Here is a 17,894-nt window from a genome sequence, read left to right as displayed (position 1 = left end):
TAGCATTTTCAAACATTACTTGGGTTTTGTTGTTATTACTAACATTATTAGAAAGTAATGGAGTACCTTGTAGTTACATATTACTTTTTCTTGAGGAGGTAAAAGCATCAAATTCTTTATTGCATAAGTAATTCACTGTCAAGGTACGTATAATTTTGCCAGTTAATCAGTAGCACAGTGATTTGACCAAGGTATGGTTAAACTCAAGAAAGAACTAAGAACTTGGTTAGCTGAGTACACAGAAAGAGATTAAAATGTCTCCCTTTTTGCTCACTCTACTGCAGTTTGACCCATTCTCTGTGGGCCATTCATAAAGCTGTCTCCCAGTATGAGTGATCACACCCCCCAATCATGTCCAGCTGTCTCATAAATATATGTGGTGAAAGTGCACAAAGAGATCCGCAGTAAGGAAATAGAGTGGAGAATGAGATAAAAGATTGAGACTGGCTCTGAGCCAATTCCTTCTCTGCTCCTGGAAAAACCATTAAAATACAGGCTGTGCTGGTGGTGGATCCATGGAACCATGTTCATTGACCTCAACCAACATCAGTTGGTGCAGGTTAAGTTAGCACTGTGCTAGGGGCCAAGTGCCATGCTAGGGCATAGGCATGCAAGTGCATTTAAAATCTGGCCTCTGTTCTCAAGTCTCCCAGATGGGGAGAGAAGTGCACAGAGAAAGTTAAAATGGAATGTCAGGTAGTATTGCCTTTGATTCGTCTCATCCAACCAAGTTTTAAAAATATTGGATCCAGGTAGTCTGAGAATGGATTCATTTTGTGCCTCATCTTTTAGGCCTACTCTCCAATCACTATTATTAGGGCCTCTCTTGCTGGATATTGTGAATGATGTGAATCCTAAAATTCCTTTTTCCTTTTGTATAGGGTCAGTGCAACTGCCATCACGGAGAAATGAACCCCAGGTGTACATGGGCGCAGAGCAAGGCTGCTGCATTCCACCATCCAATGATAAAGGCTCTGGTCCCCACGGAATGCAGTGGGGTTTTCATCTCCCTTCTTGTGAGGCACAGCCCATTGCTCTGGGGGTTGAGAAGTCACAATCTCTCTTGTCAGCAAACCCCATATTGCAACAAAGGGCCTCAGATCTACCACACCAAAAGAAGCTGACTCAGTGAACACTGGAATTGAAAGGAAGGTCAAGAGGTATAAACTGTATTGATAGACAGTAATATTTCACTTCAAAAAGTATAGAGAAAATACAGATTTTGGTTTCACAATCTCTGCCACTAATCACCTACTCAGTATCCTGGAGACAAATAGGTAGTTGTGCTTTTGTTTCTTCCTCCAAGCAGTCCGCTGCAGATTTTCAAGTAAGAGTCACAGTGAGAATCACTAGGTAACTCATTAGAAACCAAAGTACATAGTGCTTGGTACACTGTGTTGTCTTCAATAGTCAATGCAGATAGATATTTTTTTTCTCTGCAGCCCCAGAAGAAATCTGGGGTTAAAGTAGGCAAACACACTGGCTCGGTCAGTTGTAAGGTAATTCCTTTTATCTGGACAGAACATTTGGCTCAATCTCATAAGATGATTAGAATATTAAAATTACTGGTATGATACATTGTGGGCATTTAACTTATCATTGGTGTGGTCCATGCTGGTAATCTCACAGAATGAAATTTTAAAACCAAATCAAAAAATGTACCAACTGAGAATCTGATTTCTTCAGAATTAGTTGGCTTATGTTTTCTCTTTTAAAATCTCTGAATGAAAATATTTTATTTTAAAACATTACCCAAGAGACATCGGTGTTTCTCAAGCATTGCTATCCTTTCCCCATGGAATTTTTTTCAATGAAAATGGTAAATTTTTCCTTCATGCGTTTGCACAGAATTTTTACCTTTTTCAAATATGAGATTGTAAGCAAATTTCCAGATTTATTTTCATTTTGAACAATCAATCTCTACTAATTATTTAAATAAAATCATTATAAACATAAACATCTTATTGTATTCCTGGTTAAGCAATAAATTATAGTCTAAGGGATATTAGAGTTGAACCAAAGTGATTTGCCAAGCTTCCTATTTTTACACTTCTAAAAATAATTTTGAAATCTATCATTGTAACTTTATAAAGTAAAACTACACAACGTTTTCTAATTAAATCTCATTCTTGTAGCTAAGACATTGTTACTACCATTATACAACCTGATACAGTAAGTGTAGACTGTTTAGGCTTTTGGATTATTCTGTTAATGCATTAGCTAATCCGTTTGCTTATCTTTTCTTGTGTTTCTCTTCAACTCCTTAGACTTTGGTTATACCGGAAGTCAGAATAAAAAGGAGCTGAAGCACAACTCTTTGGGTAGATACTTAGATATTTTGGTAAAGATTTGGTGGTGAGGAGGGTAACTTAGATAATTGTTCAGTATGATCCCTCTTCCAGTTAATTCAGATTTTTCTGTACTCCGTATTAAGTTTTGCTTTAATTGACAGCCAATACCCTGAAGGATCATAAGATCTATTTTTTTTTTCCTAATGAGTGAAATGACCTCAGAAAACAATACTCAGAATGTTCCCAATTATGAGGAAATTATATTCCTAAGTGTGAATCCTATTTCTCTTCCAAAAGTGAGCATTTCTGAAGCTTTAAAGGTATAGAGTATACATTTTTAAAAATTTTTACTATCTCTTTTAGGATTTCAATGATAACTAAAGAGATGACATGAGACCACCGTAGCTCATAACATAACATTACCTTTGAACCAGAAAACCCTTGTTTCCTTCAAGGTTTTCAGTGAACCTGATTCTTCATAAATTGGGAGCATGTGAAGTCCTGAACCAGGCTGTAACATTGGCTCCCTGGTCAGATTAAAGAAAAAATGTACTTCGTGTTCTTTAATCAACAAGTCACCATGAAGAGATGGCTTCTTTTCTTGTGGTTCCACTTTTCTACCAGAAATATCCTATTTTAAAAACTTATGTTTAGAAAAGAGCATTTTCATCTAAGATGTTTGATTTGCATTTTTTCCCAGACTATTTTTATTTCTTGACTCTTACGATCTCATTGGGCACAATGCCTGATTGTGATTCTATTTGACTAAATGTCGCCTACTACATATAAAATGAGCCTTCTGCCCTCTTTTTCTAGCATCTAATGAAGGCTTAGTACCCTATATTGTTTTAAAACCATATTGTTCCAGTTTCACCTATTAGCCTTGATTTCCAACTCATATCATTTTCATATGAGTAAATGATTATTGTGTGATAATTGAAAATGTGTTAAAAGCACTAAATAATAAATCTTTAAAAATAATTTTGGAAGAAAAGGAAAATACTTAGTCATTTGAGTAGCTGTGATAGGCAAGATGTTGTTTTGTTTTACTTTTTCTTTCTTTTTTCAAATCTTTAAATGAGAAACCCTAGTTCTATGCATTGATTCATCTTGAGCTCTTCAAATTTGGACATGCCTGAAGCAGAAAGTACTTCCCCATTTGGAACTTCATAGGACTTCTGTAGCTAGTGGCCATATGCTAGCAACAATATAGCTCGATAGGAAAATATGTGATAAAACATTTAGTATTATGTTAATCATGCATATATGTGAAACAGAGACTTTAAGGAAGCATATAAATTACAAAACAAACCACCTAACTGGTGGTCATATATTTTTTTTCTTCTGCAGTGAATATTTGGCCATTCTGGCATGATTCAATTCCATTTCTGGTGGGCCAGTAGAAAATGAAGATGTGCCCACTCAACAATTAAGCCTGCAGGATGCATTCTTTTTTTTTTTTTTTTTACTAATTCCAGTTAGTAAACATACAGTGTTATGTTAGTTTCAGGTGTACAATATAGTGATTCAACACTTCCATACATCACTCTGTCCTCATCACAAAGGCACTCCTTAATCCCCACCACCTATTTAACCCTTCCCTCCACCACCTCCAAACATCAGTTTGTTCTCTATACTTAAGAGTATATTCTTGATTTGTCTCTCTTTCCTTCCCCCCCCCTTTGCTCATTTGTCTTGTTTCTTTAATTCCACAAATGAGTGAAATCATACGGTATTTGTCTTTCTCTGACTGATTTTTTGCTTATCATTATACTCTCTAGCTCCATCCATGTTGTTGCAAATGGCAAGATTTCATTCTTTTTTATGGCTGAATAATATTCCAGTGTGTGTGTGTGTGTGTGTGTGTGTGTGTGTGTGTGTGTGTGTGTATCTCATATCGTCTTTATCTATTCATTAGTTGGTGGACACTTGGGCGACTTCCATAATTTGTTTATTATAAACAATCCTACAATAAACATAGGGGTGCATGCATCCCTTTGAATTAGTGTTTTTTTACTCTTTGGGTAAATACCCAGTAGTGTGATTGCTGGATCAGAGTAGTTCTATTTTTAAGTTTTTGAGGAACCTCCATACTGTGTTCCAGAGTGGCTGCACCAGTTCACATTCCCACCAACAGTGCACGAAGGGTCCTTCTTCTCCACATCCTCACCAACACCTGTTGTTTCTTCTGTTGTTGATTTTAGCCATTTTGACAGGTGTGCGGCCATATCTCATTGTAGTTTTGATTTGCATTTCCCTAATGGTAAGTGATGATGAACATCTTTTCATGGGTCTGTTCACCATCTGTATGTATTCTTTGGAGAAATGTCTGTTCATGTCTTCTACCCATTTTTTATATGAATTATTTGTTTTTTGGGTGTTGAGTTTTATAAGTTCTTTATGTGTTTTGGATACTAAGCCTTTATTGGATATGTCATTTGCAATTATCTTCTCCCATTCTGTAGTTGCCTTTTAGTTTTGTTCATTGTTTCCTTTGCTGTGCAGAAGAAACTTTTTATTTTTATTTTTATTTTGTTTAAGTTTTTATTTATTTATTTTGAGAGAGAACTCATGTGAGCAGGGATCAGGTAGAGAGAAAGGGGTGATAGGGAGAGAATCCCAGGCAGGCTCTGCACCATCAGTGCGGAGCCTGATGCAGGGCTTGATCTCACAAACCATGAGATCATAACCTGAGCTGAAACCATGAGTCAGACTCTTAACTGACTGAATCACTCAGGTGCCCCAGAGCCTTTTAGTTTTGATGTAGTCCCAATAGTTTATTTTTGCTCTTATTTCCCTTGCCTCAGGAGACATATCTAGAAAGAAGCTGCTACAGCTAATGCCAGATATATTACTGCCTGTGCTCTGTACTAGGATTTTTATGGTTTTGGGTTTCACATTTAGGTCTTTAATCTATTTTGAATTTATCTTTGAGTATGGTGTTAGAAGCTGATCCACTTTCATTCTTTTGCATGTTGCTGTTCAGTTTCCCCAGCACCTTTTGTTGAAGAGACTGTGTTTTTCCCATTGGACATTCTTTCCTGCTTTGTTGAAGAATAATTAACCATATAGCTGTGGGTTTATTTCTGGGCTGTTCTGTTCATCTATGTGTCTGTTTTTGTGCCGGTACCATACTGTTTTGATTACTATGGCTTTGTAATATAAATTAAATTCTGGAATTGTGATGCCTCTAGCTTTGCTTTTCATTTTCAAGATTGCTTTAGCTATATGGGGTCTTTTGTGATTTCATACAAATTTTAGGATTATCTGTTCTAGCTCTGTGAAAAATGCTGTTGGTATTTTGATAGGGGTTGCATTAAATGTGTAGATTGCCTTAGGTACTATAGACATTTTAACAATATTTGTTCTTCTCATCCAAAAACATGGAATGTCTTTCAATTTCTCTGTGTCGCCTTTGAGTTTTTTCATCCGTGTTTTATAGTTTTCAGAGTAGGTCTTCCACCTCTTTGGTTAGGTTTATTCCTACATATCTTATTATTTTTGGTGCAATTGTAAATGGGATTGTTTTCTTAATTTCTCTTTTTCTGCTACTTCATTATTAGTGTATAGAAATGCAACAGATTTTTGCACATTGATTTTGTATACTGCAACTTTACTAAATGCGGTTATCAGTTCTAGCAGGTTTTTGGTGGACAGTCTTTCAGGTTTTACTCTATATAGTATCATGTCATCTGCAAATAGTGAAAGTTTTACTTCTTCCTTACCAGTTTGGACGCCTTTTATTTTTGTTGTCTTATTGCTGTGGTTAGGACTTCTAGTACTATGTTGAATAAAAGTGGTGAGAGTGGATATCCCTGTCTTGTTCCTGACCGTAGAGGAAACGCTCTCAGTTTCTCCCCATTTAGGATGATATTAACTGCAGGATTTTCATAGATGGGCTTTATTATGTTGATGCATGTTCCCTCTAAACCTACTTGTTGAGAGTTTTTATCATGAGCGGTTGTTGTACTTTGTCAAATGCTTTTTTTGCATCTATTGAAATTATTGTATGGTTCTTATCCTTTCTCTTATTGATATGATGTATCATATTGATTGGTTTGTGAATATTGAACCACCCTTGCAACCCAGAAATAAATCCTACTTGGTTGTGGTAAATGGTTTTTTTTAATGTATCGTTGGATTCAATTTACTAGTATTTTGTTGAGAATTTTTGCATCTATGTTCATCAGGAATATTGACATATAGTTTTCTTTTTTTAGTGGTTTCTTCATCTGGTTTTGGTATCAGGGTAATGCTGGCCTCTTAGAATGAATTTGGAAGTTTTACTTCCTTTCCTATATTTTGGAATAGTTTGAGAAGAATCGGTATTAACTTTTCTTAAATGTTTGGTAGAATTTGCCTGCAAAGCCATCTGGTTCTGGACTTTTGTTTGTTGGGAGTTTTTTGATTACTGCCTCAGTTTCGTTGCTGGTAATTAATTGATCTGTTTAAATTTTCTATTTCTTCTTGTTTCTGTCTTGGTAGTTTATATGTTTCTAAGAATTTATCCATTTCTTCTAGGTTTGCAATTTGTTGGCACATAGTTTTTCATAATATTCTCTTATAATTGAGTTTCTGTGGTGTTGATTGTTATTTCTCTTTTCTCATTGTGATTTTATTTATTTGAACCCTTTCTCTTTTTTCATGATAAGTCTGCCCAGAAGTTTATCAATTTTATTGATGTTTTCAAGAACCAATTCCTGGTTTCATTGATCTGTTCTATTGTTTTTTAGTTTCTTTATCATTTATTTCTGCTCTAATGTTTATTTCCTTCCCTCTGCTTGTTTTAGGTTTTGTTTATTGTTCTTTTCCTAGTTTCTTTAGATGTAAGGCTAAGCTTCTCGCTTTTTGAAGTAGGCCTGTCTTGCTCTAGACTTCCCTCTCAGAGCTGTTTTGGCCACATCCTAGAGGTTTTGGACAATTGTATTTTCATTTTCATTTGTTTCCATGTACCTTTTTATTTCTTCTTTTATTTCCTGGTTGACTCATTCATTGTTTAGCATGCTGTTTAACTTCCATGTATTTGTGGTCTTTCCAGATTTTTTTCTTGTGGTTGACTTCTAGTTTCATAGTGTTATGGTCCGAAAATATGCATGGTATGACTTTGATCTGAATTTGTTAAGGCTTGTTTTGTGGGCTAATATGTGATCTATTCTGGAGAATGTTTCATGTGCACTTGAAAAGAATGTGTATTTGCTGCTTTACGATGGAATGTTCTGAATATATCTGTTAAATCCATCTGTTATAGTGTGTCATTCAAAGCCATTGTTTCCTCATTGATTTTCTGTTTAGATAATCTGTCCATTGATGTAACTGTTTAATGCATTTGGGTGTTTCATGTTAGGTGCATAAATATTTACAATTGTTGTATCTTCTTATTGGATTATCCGCTTTATTATTATATAGTGCCCTTCTTTGTCTCTTGTTATCATCTTTGTTTTAAAGTCTACTTTGTGCAATGTAAGTATTGCTACTCTGACTGTCTTTAGGTATTCATTTGCATGATAGATGTTTCTCCATTCTTCTGCTTCTTTCAGACTGCTGTTCATTCTATTGGGCATGTTTCTCATTTTGTTTATTGTGCCCTTTATCTCTGCTATAGTATTCCTTATCTCTGTGGTAAGAGTCTCACTCATGTCCTCCACTCTTTTTTCAAGTCCAGTGAGTATCCTTATGATCATTACTTTAAATTCTGTATCAGGCATGTCACTTACATATGTTTCACTTAGATCTCTGGTCATGGTTTTGTCCTGTTCTTTCATTTGGGATAAATTTCTGTCTTTTCATTTAGTCTAAGTCTCTATGCCTGTTGCTACATGTTAGGAAAGTCAGCTACCTCTCCTATCCTTGAGGGCAATGGCCTTATGAAGAAGAGATCCTGCAGTGCCCCTGCTTCCCAGGACCTGGTGTTTCCTGGAGTGTCTCCAGTGGGTGCCATGTGTGCTCTGCTATTTTGTCCTGGCTGCTTTATCTTTTAGACCAGTTGACTGCAGAGCTGCTCTTTGCCTGTTATGAACAGTGTTTGGTCCCTGGCCTGCACGTGGCACATTTTAACTAAGTTTGCTCTGGTCTGTTTGTGAAATGAGACCTGTCACTACCACCACCATAACTGAGGCTCTGAAAAAATCCCCAGGTCAGGAGGTGGTTTGAACAGGGCTTTGGGCTGGGCTTCTGGTAGAGGGGATCCACTGTCCTGGGACTGAGGCAAGCACAACTGAGAGTGGCAGCTCCACAGGGGTTAGGGCTTGTCAGTAAGCAAGTTAGGTAGTGAGTGTCAGTGCTGTGCTGGTTCCTACAAGTGGCTCTGTATTTATGCTGAGGGGTGGAGGAGGGACACGGCACCTGCCAGTTTCTGTGTTCCCTTAGAGGTCTCTCCATGAGTGCTGTCTCTCTGGGATGTGCTTCAAGATGAGTGAATAATATCCCCACTGTGTGCCCCAGGTGCTCTTCGGATCACTGTTTCCATGCTGTATGTTCCTGAGGTGTTTTCCTGCTTTTTCTCCAAGAGCAGACTCAATGCTCTCCAAGCTCTCCCAGAAGCAAGCATGGTGACCTTTAAAACTCCAGGTTTCAACTGATGCTGGTTGCAAGAACTCATGAATTTGGCTCCTCTTGCTTTCTAAGCCATTTGATACGGAGATTCCTTTTCCCCATGTGCTCCTCTGTGTGCTAGTCTGTCTCTTACCCCTCTCTATGACTATGCTCCCCACCTCCAACAGCAGCCATTATCTGTTTCTTTTCCAAGCCCATCTTTGCACTTCTTATCTTCTTTGATGTGACTTCTTCTCTACCTTTAGTTGTGAGGTTTGTTCTACCTGTCTTCAGGCCCTCTTCTGGTGTATTTAGGATGATTTCATACTTATCTAGTTGTACTCATGGGACGGGGTGAGTGTAGGGTCCTCCTACTCCACCACCATCTTCCAAACAGTTACTAGGATGCATTCTAAACTAAGAGTTATAAATCCCACGTTAGTGCCTGAGTTATTTGGGTTCCTATTTTTCATTTATATCATTAATCTGCCAGAATAATGAAAGTATAGTAAAACTGTTGCTATTGAGAACATTTAGGGAATCATTTTGGACAGTGAGTCAAGTGTATGCACCTTGGTTTCTTTAGCTCTAAAATGAATCATCCTTTGTGTGAAAACAACTTAAAGTCACAGCAAATACCAATACAAACTGAGATGTTATTACTACCTCTGAGGTATTGAGATACTCAAAGCCTTACTGCTTTAAACACCCAATGTTCTTTTATTAGTCCAGGATAACTTTCTCTATCATTGTATAAAACATGTTGAGCATAAGTATATCTATCATTTTATAAAACACATCAAGCATAAGTATACATTTTCTTGACAACATAAGAGCTTCATTACACATCAGCCATAATAAAATGCTACCGTTTTGTGATGATCAGAGCTCCTTTACTGTATATTAAAGGTTCTTGAGTCCAAATATTTTACTTTTCTTATAGACTTTCAAGCTGTCAACTCTCATGTCTCTATCAATTACCTTCCCTGCAAGCTCCTCGTCACCTTCCTTATTGCTTCTGTTTTGTAAACTTGTGTTCAGATAACCGAGAAAGTTAGCATTGTAACCAAAAGTGAGAATAAATGTATATTGAAGGCAAGTTTAAGAACATTTAGTGAGTAAAGTATATAAATTTAGCCCTTAGACTTTTGGCATATTGCATCCTTTTATTTTTTCCTTACTGTTCTAGGCTACATTCTCAGAATGCAGATACATCAATTCCACATAGGTGAGGTGGTGTCACTATGTATATAATGACAATACATAATATAGTCGTTAAGAAGATGGTCTCTGAAGTCCACAGGACTGGATTTAAATCCCATTGTATCGCTTACTAGCTTTGTTACCTTGTTCAAACTACTGAATCTCTCTAAACTTCAATTTCCTCATCTCTACAATGGGGAGAATAACATTACTGTTGTCATAAGATTGTTGTGCTTTGAAGTGAAATGATGCATGTACATGCTTACCATAAAATTAAATCATGTTATTATTTTGCCCCCTTTTAAGACCACTGTAGTATTAGCTTACACTATGGTAAACTTGTTTGTACTGCTTCGAATCCAGGCAAGTGGCACATGAAGATGGGGCAAAGAGCAGAGCCCTAATCCCCTGGGTCAGAATTTCAAGGGGCATTGTACACAAATATCATGACAGATTAACCATTCAATTTATTTTTTACGTAAAAATGACTACCTCAGACATATATGTTTGGGGTATGTTGGTCGATTATTCATCAAGTTTTATGCATTGGATAAAGAAAATTAATGAGACCATTAATTAATGACCATGTTAGTATCAGACAACAGTGTGCAGTTCATCTATTCCTATGTAGAGCTGGGAAAGTTTTTGTTTTGTTTTGTTTTCATTTTTATCTATTTTTTAAAGGCGGAATGCTTATAAGCAGAGGATGCATTTGAGAAACCCCATAAGGGTTCTGAAAATCTCAGTTGACTTTCATAATCCCAAAAGTAATTAATACACCATGTGTTATGAGAATAACCCCTTTGTCTGTATATTCTAGCTCTAACATTTGTTGCCAGCTGTTAAGCCAAGTAGAAATACCCTGTCAAATGTGGACATTAATTTTAAATACATATTAATTTGTTATAACTGGAGACAGTGGCACAAAAGACACAGGTGGTGGCTTCTAATGATAGGTAAGAGAATATGTAATTAGAGTTCTAGAACCACGTGATCTCTGTCAATAGCAACTTTCCAAAATTTCTCACTATCATCACCTGCTTTTATTAGTATTTCCACCTGTTGCCTCAATGGTAAGGAAATACCACCTAAAGAAGTATGGTAATGACTGGGCTGTGATTGAGCTTTTAAACCATTTATATCCAAATCGCATTTAAGCCTACCTAGTCTTATAAATGTGGATATGTATGATAGTTTGCACTATTAAAAAGTCTTTGAATGTGTGGAATTAAAATATTTTTCTCCAGAATTATATCTTACATTTGCATTATGACTTCTAATTTTTATATTCCTTATCTTATTTGACCTCATTAATTCTCACATCCAATCTACAGAAATTAGTGGGGCAGATATTCTGTTCATTTTACTGGTTCTTAAAGATTATATCCAAAGTTGAAGGGAAGTGAAGATGAATAATAAAATACATTATTAGAGATAAGAAATTACTTCATAATGATAAAATGTTTATTTTTCCAGAAATATACTACAATTCTATAATCATATACACATAATACCCATCCTCAAATATATAAAGCAAAAAATGTATTAACAACTTATCAGAAGTATTGAAGAAAATAGAATCACAGTAGATTTTATCATACTACTCTTGGTAATTAATAAACTTGGAAGACAAAAACATTAGTAAGGATATAGAAGACTTTAAAGTACAGTAATTATAATTGGATATATATAGTGAACATATAACTTCATGAGAATTAATATGTGCTAATTAATAATGTAGCTTCAATAAGTTTCTGGGGACCACACGAATCTAGTGATATAGACCATATTCTCTGACCATAATGAAATTAAGTTAGAGTTAATAATAAAGTGATAATTAAACATTTCCAAATAACTTATGAGCCAAAGAAGAAATCATAATGGAAATTAGAAAATACACAGAGCTGAACAATTGTGAAAATTCTACACACCACAATGAATGGAATATAACTAAACTGGCACTGAGAGGGAAATTTATAGCTTTATATCCTTATAAAGGAAAAAATAGAAAATTAATGAGCTAAGAAGCACTCCACTGAAGAAGCTAAAAAAAAGTGGAATAAATCCAAAGACAGTATAACCAAAGATTTCATAAAGATAAGAGGAGAAATTAATTAAATAGGAAAAAAACGAGGATTAAAAAAGCCAAAAGTCAGTGGTTTTAAAAAGTTTAACAAATATACAACAATATTAATCAGAAAAAAAGAGAGAATAAACAACTAATGTTATGAATGAAAAGGGCATAAAACTACAGACATGGTAACAATTTAAAGAATAAGAGAATAGTATGAATAATTTTGTGGGAATAAAATCTCAAATTTAATCCAATGGACAATTGCTTAGAAAAAAAAAATCAGCTTACCAAAACTGACAGAGAAAGAAACAGAAAACCTGAATAGTCCTAAACTCATTAAAGAAATTAAAAATTTTTTAAATCTTTCCACAAGGAAAATATCGAGCTTCACATATTTGGTAGCCTTGCATTGTGTCAACTTGGTAAACTGGAACTGTTCCCCCAATTTTATTCCTATGTGTTTTTGTGATATGGTTGGTCATCATGGTTAGATACAGTGAAAGATAGGTGCATGGGTGCCAGCTAGTTCTCACTCTTCCCTGTGGTGATTACTGTCAGGTTGCAGATTGTTCTTCCTCTCCATTGCTTGGTGTTCATCTCTTTTTCCTGATTGTTGGATATAATGCATATCAGTGTTCCCAAGCCACCACTTAACACAGATACAAAACTCTTCCATTAACCTCCCCACTGGCTCTGCTTCATGCTCCCACTTGAGAAGGTAGGAGCACCTGGCTTTGCAGATTTTTCTGCAAACTTTACCTTATCTGTGCATCTCATTGCATCAGGGATGCTCATAAGTGACTTTCCTCTGATTCTCCATATCTCTAGTCTGGACCTTCCTCTCCCAGCTGCTCTTAAAATTATGTAAGATCTAATTTCTACAATAAACTCTTTATTGTATAATATCCAGTGCTGTGCTTCCTTGATTGAATCCTAAATGATCTAAAAAGAAAATTCAACCAAATATTTAAGGTATACCTAATTCTCATATTATACGTATTTTTTCCATAAAATAAAAAAATAAGAAGATATACAGATGTCAAATAATAAGCATGTGAAAATATGCTCCACACCATCTTTACTTCGCATGTTTAAAAAAATATTTATTTTTGAGAGAGAAAGAGCAAGCAGGGGACGGGGAGAGAGGCTCCCAGCTGTCAGCACAGAGCCTGAAGCAGGGCTTAAAACCACAAACCATGAGATCATGACCTGAGCCAAAGTCAGGTGCTTAACAGACTGAGCCACCCAGGCACCCTTGATTTGAATGTTAAAACAACAGTGAGAAACCACTACACACCTATAGAATGGCCAAAATCTGGAACACTGACAACACCAAATGCTGGCAAAAATGTGGAGCAATAGGAACTAATTTGTTGCTAGTGGAAATGCAAAATGGTACATCCACTTTGTAAGACAGTTTGGCATTTCTTATAAAATGAAACATACTCTGGTCATATGATCCAGCAATCAACTCCTTGGTATTTACCCAAAGGACTTGAATATGTCCACACAAAACCTGTACATAGATGTTTATAGCAGCTTTATTCATAATTGTCAAAACTTGGAAGCAATGTCCTTCAGTAGGTGAATGGATAAACTGTGGTGCATCCAGACAATGGGATATTATTCAGTGCTAAGAAGAAAAGAACTATCAAGCCATGAAAAGGGATGGAGGAACCCTAAATGCATATCCCTAAGTGAAAGAAGGCAATCTGTAAAGGCCACATACTGTATGATTCCAACTGTGTGACATTCTGGAAAAGGCAAAATTATGGAGACAATAAAAGATCAGTGACTGTCAGGAGTTGAAAGAGAGGGATAAATGGGTGGAGCACAGATTTTTAGGGCAGTGAAAATACTCTGTATAATACGGATGATGGATATGTGTCATACCTTTGTCCAAACCCATAGAACGTACAATACCAAGAATTAACTCTAAGGTAAACTATGGACTTTGGGTGGGTGATATGTCACCGTAGGTTCATCAGTTGTAACAAATGTACCATTCTGGTGGGGGATGTCAATAAGGGGGAGGCAGTGTGGGGGCAAGAGATTTATGGGACATCTGTAACTTGCTCACAATTTTGCTATGAACCTAAAACTGCTCTAGAAAAAGTCTTAAAAATTGTTCTTTAATTTTAAAAGTTTTATGGGATTAATATAATACTTATTTCTAATGTAGACAAGTATAGCACAAGAAAAGAAAGAAAGATTGCAGGCCAAACTCAATTATGAATATATATGCAAAAGTCTGAACAAAATTTTAACAAATTAATTTAGCAATATAGCAAAAAGATAACATGACCAAGTGACAACTATATGGTAAGTGAAAAACTGACTAAATATTTAAAGCCAATAAGTATAAAAGTAACAAAACAGAAAAAATTTAATAGATGCAGGAAAAATTTTCAATATAATTCAACATCCATTTATGCAAAATCTTAGCAAAATAAGAAAAGTCTTTAACTTGATGAAGAAAAATCTATCAGAATTCCACAGTGAACATTATATTTTAAGGTTAAATGTTGAAGATCAAGATCAAGATAAGGATGCCCTAAAATCATCACTTTCTTTTTTTTATTTGCATTTTTTATTACTGAGGAGGGTGATTGCTTGCTTACATTTTAGCTATGTTTTTCTGTGAATTTTGTTTAAAATTTTTTAAAAATGTTTATTTTTGAGAGAGTGAGACAGAGCATGAGAAGCGGAGGGCAGAGAGAGAGGGAGACACAGAATCCGAAGCAGGCTCCAGGCTCTGAGCTGTCAGCACCCAGCTCCATGGAGGGCTGGAACTCACAAACCCAGAGATCATAACCTGAGCTGAAGCTGGACACTCAACCCACCGAGTCACCCAGATGCTCTGCTAGTATCATCATTTTCATTCAATGTTATGCTAGATGTTGTAGACACAGTAATATTCCCCAAACAATAAGATTAAATTTTTAACAATATGCAAGTATTGAAAACAAGGAAATTAAACTCTCATTATTTTTAGATGATAAAGCTGTTCATAGAAAACAAAAAGAATCTACAGTTAAATTACAAGAAGTAACACAAAGTTACTATATCTTAAACAAAATTTTTTTAATGTTTTTATTTTTGAGAGAGAGAGACAGAGACAGAGAACAAGCAGGGGAGGGGTAGAGAGAGAGGGAGACACAGAACCTAAAGCAGGCTCCAGGCTCCGAGCTGTCACACAGAGCTGGCCGCAGGGCTGGAGCTTATGGACTGCGAGATCATGACCTGAGCCAAAGTTGGATGCTTAACTGACTGAGCCACCCAGGCACCCCCAAAGTGTTATATCTTTATAACACTAACCAGAAAATGTGGTAGAAAAAATATATACGCTACAATAGTAATATAAACATGAAGTAACTATCAATAAATCTAAGCAGGTCCAGATCCATTATAGAGAAAATAAAAAAATTAAAAGACATGAAAGATGGTCTAAAAGAAGATATATCATGTTCAGTGGTAGGAAGTCTTAATATACTAAAGTTGTCAATTCTCATCAAAATAATACTTGAATTCAATTTCAATTCAATAAATTTTCAATACAAATCTCACATTTAAAAAATAAAACTTGACAAATTCATTCTAAAATTTAAACAGAAAGGTCTGGCTATGAAGGTCTAGGATATCAAACATTTTCTGTGAAGAATTAGATAATATAAAAACAACAACCCATTTGAAGGCATCAGAGAGCTACTAAGGCAGTGAGGATTTGAAGGGTTAAAATCTTGCATAGAAGGAATAAGAAATGAAAAGAGATAAACTTGATATTCAGTGTCACTTGTCTAGTTGAGGCATTCACCAATTTGTAAGCAGCAGAATGAAAGCATGAAAAGAGAATCATGATAAAATGAAGAGAAGGTGAGCAGACAGTTTTATGAGGGCTAGGAGACTAATATCAGAGTTTTGGGCCTGGAAAGAGGAGTCGCCCTGAGAACCAACCCAAACTTTCACATAGGATCTTTGAATGGCTATAGCCGAGGCAAAAAAATGAACTAGAAACAGTCCAGGTCTCACAAAAAAAAAAAAAAAACAGATTCAAATTAGCTCATTCCCAGATAGGATTAAGATGATCTGACCTCATTTTTAATTTTGCTACAAACAAAAGTGAATCCTCTCTAGAGGAACATAAGTTCATTCAAAACTTCTGATTATTTCTCCAGTTTTTAAATATGTGATGTTTGGTATTCAATAAAAAATTAGCAGGTAAACCAGGATATAAGACAATTGACCAAAAACCAAAAGAAAAGAATAAAACAGGCAAAATAAATAGACCTATAGGAGATTCAATTATTGAAGTTACCAGACATGGATTTTAAAATAATAGGTTCTGGGGTGCCTGGGTGGCACAGTCGGTTAAGCGTCCGACTTCAGCCAGGTCACGATCTCGCGGTCCGTGAGTTCGAGCCCCGCGTCAGGCTCTGGGCTGATGGCCCGGAGCCTGGAGCCTGTTTCCGATTCTGTGTCTCCCTCTCTCTCTGCCCCTCCCCCGTTCATGCTCTGTCTCTCTCTGTCCCAAAAATAAATAAAAAACGTTGAAAAAAAAATTTTTTTAAATAAAATAATAGGTTCATATACTGAAGAATATATACCGAGAAAAAGAATTGTAGCAAGAATTTGAATCTATTTTAAAAAATCAACTGAAAATGACAATAATTAAAATAAAGAACTCAGTAAATGGGTTTAAAGATTAGACACACCTGAAAAGATAATTAGTAAGCTAGAAAATAAGTCAATAGAAAATAAACATATATTTAATTATAGAAAGCTAGAAAAGAGAGTGGTAAAAGCAATATTTGAAGAGATAATGTCTGAGACTATTTTAAGATATATGAAAAGTGATAAACCAGATTGAAGAAATGCCACAAAACCAAACAAGAGAAATATAAAGAGGGGCGCCTGGGTGGCTCAGTTGGTTGAGCGTCCAACTTCAGCTCAGGTCATGATCTCACACTCCGTGAGTTCGAGCCCCACGTTGGGCTCTGTGCTGACAGCTCAGAACCTGGAGCCCGCTTCAGATTCTGTGTCTCCCCCTCTCTCTGCCCCTCCCCTGCTCATGCTCTGTCTCTCTTTGTCTCAAAAATAAATAAAAACATTAAGAAAAATTAAAAAAAGAGAAATATAAAGAAAACCTTGACTACAAAGAAAATGAGAAAATATGAAAAGCATTAAAAAAATAAGAAACATACTTTCAAATGAACAAAAATAAGACAACAGAAATGATGAGAGCCAGAAAATAGAATAATATATTTAAAGTGTGGAAAAAGAAATATATTTAAAGTGTAGATTTTGACATCTAGCGAAATATTGTTTAAAAAATTGAAGCAAAAATGGTAACTTTAGATAACACAAACCTAGGAAATAGGACACTGGGACACATGCACCAATAGATACACTGAAGAAAATTTTTCAGACAGAAGTAAAATGATCCCAGATCAAATCATGAAAATACAAGAAATGAAGAATAATTGAAAGGGCAAATATGTGGGTAAATTTAAATGGATATGGACTATGTATGAAAAAATCAAATGCTACCCATTAAGAAGGTTTAAATAAGAGGACTTGATCTATCAGATATCAGAAATTTAATTATAAAGTAATAGCAACTAAGAAGTATAGTATTGTTACAGGAATATACAGACAAATGGAATATAAAATGACTCACACACAGCAACCTGAAAAATTGTAGAGTGGACAATGCACATTGATGGGCTAAGAAAGGACTATCAGTAACGACAGCTGAGAAAACTGGTTATTCTACTGAATGTAATGAAACAGATCCC

At 35.6% G+C, this 17,894-nt stretch overlaps 1 protein-coding gene across 6 annotated transcripts in view; it reads left to right on the top strand.

The window, feature by feature from the left end:
- The window catches only part of EGF (epidermal growth factor), a 95,274-nt gene extending 93,317 nt beyond the window's left edge, over window positions 1-1,957 (top strand). For all 6 annotated transcript variants that reach the window (XM_019417609.2, XM_019417596.2, XM_019417585.2 and 3 more), the window contains one exon: window positions 882-1,957. In XM_019417609.2, coding sequence (XP_019273154.2) covers window positions 882-1,132 — 251 coding nt within the window. In that variant the 3' untranslated portion in view covers window positions 1,133-1,957. The remainder of the gene's footprint in view (window positions 1-881) is intronic.
- Window positions 1,958-17,894: the final 15,937 nt, after the last annotated feature.

The sequence above is a fragment of the Panthera pardus genome, unplaced genomic scaffold (genome assembly GCF_024362965.1).
Source record: "Panthera pardus isolate Hobbes unplaced genomic scaffold, ASM2436296v1 HiC_scaffold_13, whole genome shotgun sequence".
Lineage (NCBI taxonomy): Eukaryota > Metazoa > Chordata > Mammalia > Carnivora > Felidae > Panthera > Panthera pardus.
This window is presented reverse-complemented; position numbering and strand designations above follow the sequence as displayed.